Genomic DNA, 11,791 nt, shown 5'->3' on the forward strand with positions numbered 1-11,791 from the left:
CTAACACGATAAAATTAGTTTGAACCAACACCCGTGTTCAGAATTCATTTATCTTCCTCAACTGCTCGACTACCAAAGGATTTTTGTGCTCTTTTGTCAAGACTTTTGGTAGCAACAACATTCAGAGCGTTTTATCACTCAGACACTTAAAGTTTTTTTAGGTTTTATAAGCCTAAGAAATTTATAAAAATCGTATCAGTATATTCGCTCCACTAATTTTTATTTATAATATTGTTCTTATCTTTCTTTAAAAAATAAAAATTATTATTTTAAGGTTTGTTTTAAACTAGGTTTTTTTAATTGAGTTATATTATACATGATATTTGATGATTAAATATTTGACAATTAAATTCTTATTATATTAAATATACTTAAAATTTGATTAAAATTATGATAGAGACTGTTATTAATCTGCCCTTATTGAATAAACAGAAATTTGATAGGATCTAATTGAGTCTTATTAACTTGCCATTGTTGAATGATTGAATTATATCTTTTAAATTGAATAATAAATTATAAATAATTTATTTGAGCATCATAAAATTCTATAACATATATTTGGTATTGAATTTGGTACAATATGTATTATTTAACTTTCAAGCACCGTACGTGAAAATTTTGGTTGTTTTATTAATGATTTTTACTATTAATTTATAAATGTTATTATGAAAGTAAAGTTGTTATATAGTATTTGTAATAGTGCTTCTAATAATAGCCAGGGTGATGACGATGATGGTAAAGATCTTCAGGTGTACTTCACTATGATTTATTTTATTATAGTATGCTTATTATAGTTGGAGATTAATCATGATAAAAAAATGAACTAATAGATTTTGAATTGAAATTCATGCATGTTTGTGATGATGGTTATGAAAAAAATTATGTCAATTTTTTATATTTTGGATGTGAGCTTTATCCATGCAAATGTTTAATTGTGAAAGATATGACCATTAAAATATGATAATTTTTTGCATCTAAAGTTGCAAGATCTCCTATCTAAAGTTCATTATGATTTGGTGCACCTGAAATTGCAAGATTTTGAAATTGTGAGTTTAACCCTATAGTATTCAAGATGAGTTCTCAATTAAAATTATGTGAGAATATTACTAATGAGAACCTGTTAGAGATTTTGCTTTAGCTTTTCATGTTTCAAATGTGCTCTTGTAGTAGTAATATCATGAAAAAGATTTTAAGATATATTTTGAATGTTTACTTGTGGGTGAATAAAATAAAAAAAAACTATTAATGAAAATCATGAAGCCCATCCTACTAGATTTGCTTCATTCCTTAAAATGAATGCAACAATACATAATAAATCTGAAAGATCTAATCATGAATATGGAAGGTGGAACTATAATAATAATTAATGAGGCGTCATAATAATTCTTTTCACCATCAGAAGTAGAAAAATAAAGATAAATATGAACTAGAATTCCCAAGAGAACTCTTCAAGAAGTGGAGATAACTTATGTTATCGAAGGTCATTGGTTGCGTACTTATTGTATGCCTAAACATTTAGTTAAACTCTATCAAGATTCCATCAAATGTAAATGAGACAATGCACAATCGAATAATAAGAATGACGTTACATCAAATTTGGCATGCTAGATTGATGATCATGATGAATCTAAATAATAAAGGGATACTGATATTGTCTCTATGATGGTGATCATTTTAAATACTATCATGTCAATTTTTAGGATTTCGATAATTCATATTGAGAAATTTATTGTTGTAATTTATTTTTTATTCATATGATTTTATTTTGATATTTTTATGAAATTTTACAGCCATTTTCCTTAAGATTGTATGTATTTTATTTTTAAAAGAAAAGGAAATTTCTAGAAGTATGAATTGCATCCTTTTTGTGAATTGTAAAATTCATTACTTAATCTTGGATATCTTATTAGTAATAATTCTTATTGCCCCAAGAAGTGGAAACATAAAGATAAATAAGAACCCAAAGATTATTCATTCTAAAGATTTATCAAGTGTTGCTTGTTTTCAAATAGATGATTTATTAGAATCGCACTAGTAAAAGTTAAGATTGAATCTCTTGCATTTCTGAAAGAAATATGAGTCCATTTTATCTAGCAAGTGGATGTTTTGATATGATTTTATAGATGCATTTACAAGATAATCACATATGAGTTATCAATGTGCAACCTATAGTTTGCGAGATTATTTTTTTAACGATTTGTTTAAGAATAAAACTTTCAGATTATACAATCGAGACAATTATTGCTATTGTTGGTGACTTTATTACTCAAGTATTCAATGATCATTGTATGTTAGATTTTCAATGCGAATAACTATTGCAAAAGCCTGTTGTTTATACATGTAAAATGATTTAGTAGAATTTATGAAGTAACTGCCTCTAGTTAGTAGCTAAAGTATATTTTTTTAGAACAAAAGTTTTTGTATATATATAAAGATATGTCATTTTACATGAATTGTCACTTGTACTCATCATGTTAGTAAGTTACAATAAAAACTCCCTATTAGAATTGGCTTTTGGTTAGGAGCCAAAAACAACCCATTTTAGAATTTTTGAATGTATGACATATGTTTATATATAAAAAAAGAAAGAATGTACAGTATATGTACAAGTTGCTCCACCACAATGCACAAAATGAGTATTCAAATAATGTTGGGAATAAATATTAATTATGTCATGATTTTAGGATTACTATTTTGATTTGATAGTTTTCCCAACATTAGGGGGAGAAAAATTATAGCTAGATGAAATAATTACTTGTAATGACGTATCATTATTTAGCTCCTCATAAAAAGTAATTTGAACTAAAAGTTTAAAGGATAATTCACTTTATTCCAAGTTGATTGTCAGATATATTTTCTGACCTAATAAGAATAACCAAGTCTTATATACGAACTGATATGTTGAAGTCATAGTAGGACAACCTATTAGAATAAATGAAAATAATGGATGCTTAAATCATGGTATTCCAAAGATAAAAATTATCTTAAAAGAAAATAATAAATTAAAATGGTCATAAAGTGGAGGTGGGTACTCCTGAAGAGACCCAAGAAATAACTAATTATTAAAACTCCAAAATAGATTCAGGTACCTGAAGATGAAATAATGAAAATAAAGAGATATTGATAAGTTATGCCAATACAAGAAAATATGGAACTGTGAAAATGAAGAGTTGCTGCAATGTTGAAATAATTAGAGAAATTAAGGATCTTGATAAAATTTTCGAGAAATATAAATATGGAATAGATTGGCAAAGAAAGAAACACACAATTAAAATTAAATTCGTGAAATTTTTGGACTAGTAGTATAAATATCTAAAGGTATAAAGCCAATGAGGGTACAAATGCGTAGTTTTACGAGAATGAAGTAAAAAAAAATGAAGTATTTCAAGTCCTAGCATTGATTATGAAAGGTATAACATTTTTTTGTGGTGGATGCAATAACCTTTAGATGTCTTATTAGTCTGACAGTTTGATTTGACACGCGTCTAATGGTTGTTGTAACACCCTTTTATATGAATCACTATATAGTGGAAGTTTATATTAAAATCCTTGAAGGTTTTAGAATAATAGAAACATATAGAAATTCCCAAAAAATTGTTTAATATGTTTGTGTGAACATTTATACGAATTGAAATGATTTGAACATAAATGATAAATTTGACTTAGTGAATAATAGTTGAAGGAAGATTATAAAATGATCCAAAATACTTATTTGTATTTTCTACAGAAGGATCATGATTAAAATTTGTTATAATTATTGTTGAAACTCTTAAAAAGATCAAAATATATTTCTACAAAATTTTCCCTCACTCATGATTTTCAAAAGATGGTGATATAAATGCTTAACAAATACATTCAAGTGATCATTTGAAAAGCTAGAATTCAAGATTGAATACGTAGAATAAGAGATATCACGGGATGTTGTCATGAGGGAGAGTAATACGTGTTGTACTCTTTTTCCCTTAATTGAGATTTTGTCTTTTTGGTTTTTCTTGGTAAGATTTTTAATGAGGCAACATCTAATGGGGAGTGTTATGAATATTTTATTATTAAGTAGATGTCTATCAAGATCAAGATAAGTTTGATATACTTTAGGAATCTAATAGCCAAGGAGAGTTGTATATCATTTATATTTCTTATGTCTATAAATATAGATTTTTGAGAAGTATTAAAAATATTCCTATTAATCAATAAAATTCTTATTACTCTTTTTGCTTTTCTATTTATTGTTCTTTTACTTTCTTTGTTATTTACTGCATAACAAGAATAAAATAAAAAATAATAATTGAATTTATTTTCTATTAAGTGATCATTGATAAGTAGGTCCCTATCTACTTATCATTTTTCATACTTATTTGTGAAAAAAAATTCTATTGAATAAATTTCATTGTGGGTTATCAAACACATTTAATAAATTAAATTGTCAAAAATATTAAATTTTAATTAATTGAATTTTTTTTCAACATTTCATCAAATAAAACTCAACTCAAAATAAAAGATTGAGGATAAATTTTTTAGAACTAAAAAAATATGAGTCGTAAAAGCTGCTTTATTTTCTTATTCAAAATACTCGTAATGATTATGAAATTTTATTTCTTTGTTTTAATCTTTGAAATTGTAAAAAAAATTTGGCTTTGTTTGGCAATTGGCTGACAGTTGATTACTGATTGTAGTGATTGGTTTAATCAACTAATTCTATTAACTGTTTATTTAAAAGTATATGGTAAAACTTAGCTAATAGTTTAAAAGTCGATATGTGTAAAATGACAAATAAGAGCATGACACATTTTATTTGTTAAGTATTTATTTGTTTATAATTTAGTCTTTATTGGGTGAAATTATTGAAATAAAACACTATTACCAAAAAGTTAAAACATCCATTATGGAGATTAATTAGTGAATATTTTTGAAAATTTAAATAAACAAATTCTTTAAGTTCCTTATTTGCAAATATTAACATTGTGGAAATTGATAAATATTAATAGTGTATCAATATAATTGTAAACTATATTCTTAGTGATAATTATGTCATGTTCTTAGTCTGTAAATTAGTAATAATTACGTCACACTTTGAATGAAATTGTCAAGTAGCATATTTTAATCAATATAAAGTTGCATAAGAAATCATTTTACGCAAGTAAATTGAAAATAAACTAAGAGTACATAAATATTCAAGGATGAATGGGCTCGATTGAAAATTTCTCTTGGCAATGTTGATTTTTGTAGATTCATGGTGGAGGATTTTTTTTTTTTTTAGATTTACTTTAAACTTTGGAGGTGAAAGTGAAAATGAAAGAATGAAGGCTACAAATATCATGTCACCCCTATTAGGTTTGAGAGCATGTGGCAAATGAAGTAATTTTTGAGCAACTGAGTAAGCATAGTCAGATATGTTATTCCACATATCTCGTTCTTAATCAGTTGTTGTAAAAAGTTGTCCATCTCAATGTTTTTTTTTTGTTTTGGAGGTTTTAACTCAACAAATTTTTGCAAACCTTCATTCACCAAACACTACAATTACAAACCTTCATTCACCAAACACTACAATTAGAGGGTTTGACTACCTAATCCTTCATTTGTGCCCAAATCAGTTAAAAAAGATTCAAAACTCTATTTATCGAACACTCCCTTTGTAATTGATGTGTTACTTTTGATTTATTTTACATAATAAAAAATTAAAAATTTTATTTTAATTATCAAAATTTGATTTTAGAGTGGGAAAGTTAAATTTTGGAATGAGTAGGGAGTGGGATTAAAAAGAAAAAAAAGAGAGGGAAAAATATAAGATAAAAGCGGTCCAAAATAGAAGTTGAATGGGCTTAGGATAAATTAGAAATGAGAGCCCAAAATTTGTTTTTGGGGCTCTCTAAAGTCTAACACTGCCCGGAACCAGAAGCAGCAGAATATCTTCATGTCTCAGCCTCTGTAACTGCGGCCGGGTAAGGCTATGCTAACCTAATTATTCCCGCTAACTTTCTTAAGGCTTTTCTGCTTCGCATGTATTTATGTATATATATCCAAAAGAATCTTTATGTATATATTTATGTAACCCTAGCAATCCATGCAAATGGAATCACAGATGGAAGCAGTGAAGGTTGAAGGTTTTGGCCCTGATTCAGAAGTGGAGGATTTAGGACGATGCGTTGATGAAATTTCCACCACTGTCAGTCGGGTAAACTCCCCGCCCCAAATTATTTCCCCTTCTTTTTAATTTCTAATTTGCACCCCAGGGCTTCTGTACAGCTACAGATGTTCAATTATTATTCTTTCTTTAGATTTGTCATTCCGGTATTTAATGTAAGCTAAATTCAAAATGGAAAACTGGGAGCTAGTACCTAAATACAACTCATAATGCATGTCAAATTTCGTTGTAATTGTCTGAAGTATATTATACTACATCATAAATTTATGATCAGCTTTTATTTATTCATTTAAGTTTTAGCAGCTTTTTGTTTTTCTTGATATTATCCCTCTGGTAACGTTTCCAAACACTTAATAAGTCCTGCATTTTGCAGCTTGCACATATACTTACATCTTTACATTATTGATTGGAACCATATTGAACTTGCAGCTCGAGCAAAGAGTTAACGATGTCGAGCAGTTCTACTTGACTACAGATAATATGGAGTTGACTATTGCCAAATCTGCTTCAGCTTTTAAGGAAAAAGTCAAGGAAAAACAGCTTACTGGCCTTGAAAAGCAGCAGCAAGAAGCATCACAAAGAGAAGCTGCTGCTCTGAAGAGAATGCAGGAACTTATGCGCCAATTTGCCACAATTTTACGTCAGGTAAGCATAATTTCTTTTTAATTTTCTTCAGAGGTATCAATCATATTGTCTGGTTTCACCTTCTATTTTGAAAGCCTATCTATTCCTCCTAGTTTCTTTCTTATAGATTTCGTTCATCTGATTTTTTTTTCTTTTGTGTTTTCTGATTAAAGATTATTAATTCGATACCTAGACTAGGCAAAGAAAACAAAGTTCGTATTAGAATATTCTCAAAGAATGTTAATAAGACGTTAGCTTGGTTTTTTAATCAGGGATCATTTTACATAAATAGTACCTTAGTGAGTTTAATCGGGGACTTTTTACATGAATAGTAGCTGCTGCTTTTATTTATCTGGTATATAAACTTCTATTACAGATGGTTGACATGGCAAATGTTTTCTTGGAAGTTTTTCCCTTTAAGTGGGCAGGTTATGCTAGAGCTTGATTCTTTGTCATTATTCTTCTACGCTCTCTCTTTTCTTAATATTTTTTCTGCTTTTAGGGGAAATCTTTGCCAGTTTGTTGGATTACAGTTATTGCATTTATCCACACACTCAAAATTTGTCCTTGTACCGAACTCTATACTCTAGCAATCATTCTTCTTGCCAATATCATCTAGGTGATTTCAAAATTTATTTATAAAAATTTAAGGCTTCACCCCCCACCCCCCTCTTAATTCTCATTTCTCATTTTAAATATTAGTTTTCTTTAACAGCAGAGCTGGTTCTTAGTCACAATCTAATTAATTTTTAATTATACTTGCTGTTTGTCAGATCACTCAGCACAAATGGGCACATCCCTTTATGCATCCGGTTGATGTTGAAGGTCTTGGTTTGCATGACTATTATGAGGTAAAGCTTATTGATTGTTTCAATATTTTCTGACTGGCTTTCTCATGTATAAGAAGACATATTTTCTGTTTTTATTGGTCTTTATATTTGAGACTCTTTTCTGTGCTTTAGAAATATGCTGTGCTAAATTTTTTTCTTAAGCACATGCTTGCTCATATAGACGACTAACTCATCCATACTTCTTAAATTTTGATTGTTTAATTTATTTATACTTTAACATGTATGCTTTAACTGATGCATCATATGGTTGTGCATTTTAGATTGTTCAGAAGCCTATGGACTTTGGTACAATAAAAAGCAAGATGGAAGCTAAGGATGGTACTGGGTACAAGAATGTACGCGAAATTTATTCTGATGTTAGGTTGGTTTTTAAGAATGCCATGAAATACAATGATGAAAGACATGATGTCCATATAATGGCCAAAACTTTATTGGAAAAATTTGAGGAGAAGTGGCTGCAACTTTTGCCTAAAGTTGCTGAAGAGGTAAGCCGTTATCTGGGTATGATGAACTTCAACTGGTAAATGGTTGATGATTTATTAGACTTGTTTTCAGTAGTCTTTTGTGTTTTTAGCTGGAGGCTCTAGAATCATCCTGCTTCAGGCAAGTTGTGTCAGTTCACTTGCTTGAGGTTACTTGCAGGAGAAAAGACAGCTTGAGGAGGAAGCAAAAGCAGAGCTAGATGTGAAGCTGGCACAAGAGGCAGTTCATGCTAACATGGCCAAAGAGTTGAGCAATGAAGTCTGTAAAATAAGTAGCCTCTTGCATATGAAATATAAATTGGATTTATTTCCCCTTTTGTTTTTAAACCAATCCTCATCCATCAACTCTGAACAAATAGATTTGTCAATTCTTTCAGCTTTGTGACGTTGATTTGCAATTGGAGAAACTCAGACAGATAGTCATTCAGAAATGCAGGTATGGTTAAAGATATGTAATTGTATGGAGTTTGGTGCGTTTGGCACAAATTTATGAATACTATCAATTGGTTTGCATCAGGGTGAGAGCTGTATCAGATGGACATATGGTAGTTTGTTGTCATGAATTTGAGAACAACCATTTGTTTGCAACTAGTAATTACTAGTCTGTAGCTTTTTATATTGCTTTGGACAAAGATGTAAATATATATAGAGAGAGAGTTAACCTTCTATATAACCCTCAACCAAATCTTCACATCATCAGTATTTAGTTCTTAATTGCATTTTAGTGAAGTATGGTGAGAGTCAAGTCTTTCATTTTCAACCAGCCATTGGTCTCTCATTTCTTTATATCGTTTCGTGGTAAATGATGGTACATTTATCATGTTTTTGGTAGAGGTGCCAAGATTCTGACATTTGTTGATAAAATAAAGATCACATTTAGGTTATTGGCCATAAACAGAATAACATTTTGGTTGGGCTAATTCCATTGTAAATTAATATGTCTAAAGTATTACTTGCACTTGTTTCTGTTTATGTTTATATGCCTGTCATTTGAGTTTGTATTTTTAATTCTTCTGAGACCTTTAGTTAAAAATACTGATTATGGACTATCATATAGAAAAATGTCGACTGAAGAGAAAAAGAAACTTGGGACAGCTCTCACCCGATTGTCGCCGGAAGATCTTGGTAAGGCTCTAGAGATAGTTGCTGAGAACAATCCAGGCTTTCAACCAACAGCACAAGAGGTGGATCTTGATATAGATGCCCAGGTAATTGCTTTGGTCCGGTAATGAGTCTAATAATTCATATTTTCTATATAGATAACAATGTCCGTGTAAGGCTGCAAAGCAGCTGCTAAGGTGTATCCCCCATTGTTTTGACTGCACAGAGTGAATTAACGTTGTGGAGATTGAAGGTTTTTGTTCAAGATAAACTAAAACTTGCTGGAAAGTGCTCTGAAGCTGTGGTCTGCAACAACATAAACAATAATGAGAATACCATCAAGAGCAACTCGAAAAGAAGAAGAGAGATATCTGACGCGCTTACAAAGAATGCCATAAAGAGGAATAGGAAGCTCTCTCCTAACTCATGAGCAAGCACTGTTGCAGGCTAGTATTATACTGGTTTTGTCCTTAAACCGGTGAAGTTGCCCAGATGCTGAATATTATTCTTAAATGTGTAGTTGTTAGAATCGGAGTTATGATGGTGGCAGAACTCGTTACGACTATGTAAAGGTCCATAGATAGATTTTGATTACAGAACCTTGTAAATTTTTTGTCTTATTATTGAAGGGTAAATAATGACATTGACGAACGCCGACACATAATACAGGTACCATATGACATAGCGACACTGCCAGGCATGTCCGTGCTTTATATACAATGCATTTATTTTTGTTTATATCTTTCTATGCCTCACTGCCTTTTGAATTATTTTATTAGATGCCTCACTGCCTTGTCTTTTGAATTATTTATGTTTATACAATACTCTTCAAGTTTTGCACAGGTGATGAAATCTCCCGACATGATCCACAATCAATCTACAAGCTTGAAATAACGATGCGTTAAGCATAAATGTTTACTAAGATGCTCTACTTACCTTGAGGTCTTATAAGGGTTAATCCACATTAGGGCTTTGCTCTCTCATTACCAATTTACAATATAATTAAACTTTATGATGGGGGATAGTCTAACATTCTTATTTCATACCTTTCATAAGTCCAGTTCCTTTAACTAGATTAATCTACATGATTCATTATTCATTTTCTCAATTCCATATAGCCTAGTGATTCAATGATAACTCATGTTTTGGAAGCATTATAACAAGTCATTTTTAACCCTTAGAATTTTTTGCATCTCATGTGTAGTTATGTTTTATAACCTATTAGAATTTCCATTCTTTTATGACATTCAGCCCTTAGTAAATACTAGTAGAAGGAAACTTGAATACTCATGATTCATCCAAACATCAAAGACCACCAAGTGCAGACCTCCACAGCACCGAGGGCATCGAAAGCATTAAGCCCGAAAGCTTTAGAAATTGCTCATGAATGCAAGGCCCAAAGGCTAACAGAAAGTGTATGTAATATGTGCGAAGCCCAAATGCAACAAAACTCCAAATATCATGAGGACCTCTAAAGAGGTGGTGTATGCCCCAGTGGTCCAAATAGTATACCCGAATAAGGGGTAACATATCAGAACTTCAAGTATCATCATATAGCCCTAGAACTCCACATAACACCAATAAGTATAAAACTCCTGGTCAAACAAAGTTCATGCCAAAATAAAACTCCAAGCCCATAAACAGAACTCTGTATCTAATACATATGAGCATGCTATCGTAACTACTTTTCTAAGTTTCTACGGGCAAAGTTTAATTAACAAATCAATTTCATTTATAAGACAATCTTACACACGCGCACCATTTCATACACGCATCATGACACTTATGCTTACACATTTCCACTTGATACATCTCAAGGTGGTATCCACATTTCATCTCATAAATAAGCATTCATTGGACAATCATTCGCATTTTAATTTAAGAGTTCGCACTCTTTTACTCTTATGTTCAATATGGGGTTTTGTAATATGAACAATTATGTCATATTACGCTAATTTAACATAAGTTTAACATTTCATAATATGAATTCACAAAAGCTCCACGAGCTACAAATCATTCCATTATTGCAATTTACCATTACATTTATATCCCATAAAATGTTTTATTTTCCAAATTCTTATTATTATACTGTTCAAAGTATTAATTCCCCTTTTTCACATTTTTACACCAAAACATAGAATAGTTGATTAAATATCATAACTTACTCTTACTTTACAAATTAATGAACTTTTTTAAAATTGTCATTTACCATGATTCAAATCAATTTATTACTCACTACTTATCAAAACACAATAAGACTCACAATCTACATTTTTGGTCCAAGATCATGGCATACTTATAATTGTTTCTATTCTCATTTCCACTAAACTATTTCATTTAATATTGATTATTAATATTTAATTCCATTTTAACATTTAGCCATTTAACCTCTAAGAGTAATCAATTTTAATTCAAACAATGTAAGGATGGATCCTTTAAAACTTACTTTCCGTTGGAAGAGCAATATCACTAATTCCCTTTACACTCACTAGCCAAAAGCTTCACCATCCACTTATCAATTTCATTTCCTTCATAATACATATCACACATGATACCCAAAAATCATGTTCATGTAGAAATCCTAACAAGTA

The 11,791-nt window shown here is 30.2% G+C and overlaps 1 protein-coding gene across 2 annotated transcripts; it reads left to right on the forward strand.

The window, feature by feature from the left end:
* The first annotated feature begins 5,815 nt into the window (after window positions 1-5,815).
* LOC107945269 (transcription factor GTE1) lies at window positions 5,816-9,938 on the forward strand. Of its 2 annotated transcripts, none has more exons than XM_016879222.2 (9): window positions 5,816-5,939; window positions 6,080-6,172; window positions 6,572-6,787; window positions 7,540-7,617; window positions 7,878-8,102; window positions 8,260-8,358; window positions 8,477-8,535; window positions 9,157-9,307; window positions 9,427-9,938. In XM_016879222.2, exons 2-9 carry the CDS (start codon window positions 6,080-6,082, stop codon window positions 9,628-9,630), a joined length of 1,125 nt encoding a protein of 374 aa, XP_016734711.1. In that variant the 5' UTR covers window positions 5,816-5,939; the 3' UTR covers window positions 9,631-9,938. The 2 variants fall into 2 exon arrangements, with proteins under 2 accessions (XP_016734711.1, XP_016734710.1); XM_016879221.2 differs by having other exon boundaries at window positions 5,864-5,939; window positions 6,056-6,172.
* Window positions 9,939-11,791: the final 1,853 nt, after the last annotated feature.

The sequence above is a fragment of the Gossypium hirsutum genome, chromosome D12, assembly GCF_007990345.1.
Source record: "Gossypium hirsutum isolate 1008001.06 chromosome D12, Gossypium_hirsutum_v2.1, whole genome shotgun sequence".
NCBI lineage: Eukaryota > Viridiplantae > Streptophyta > Magnoliopsida > Malvales > Malvaceae > Gossypium > Gossypium hirsutum.

What these genes read in the sequence shown, in the direction of transcription:
- LOC107945269 (XM_016879221.2), top strand. Translation starts at nt 6,062, where the DNA reads ATGCAAATGGAATCACAGATGGAAGCAGTGAAGGTTGAAGGTTTTGGC. An exon ending in CCAAAGAGTTGAGCAATGAA is followed by an intron (nt 8,359 to 8,476) that starts GTCTGTAAAATA and finishes CAATTCTTTCAG; the next exon opens with CTTTGTGACGTTGATTTGCA. An exon ending in ATCTTGATATAGATGCCCAG is followed by an intron (nt 9,308 to 9,426) that starts GTAATTGCTTTG and finishes TTGACTGCACAG; the next exon opens with AGTGAATTAACGTTGTGGAG.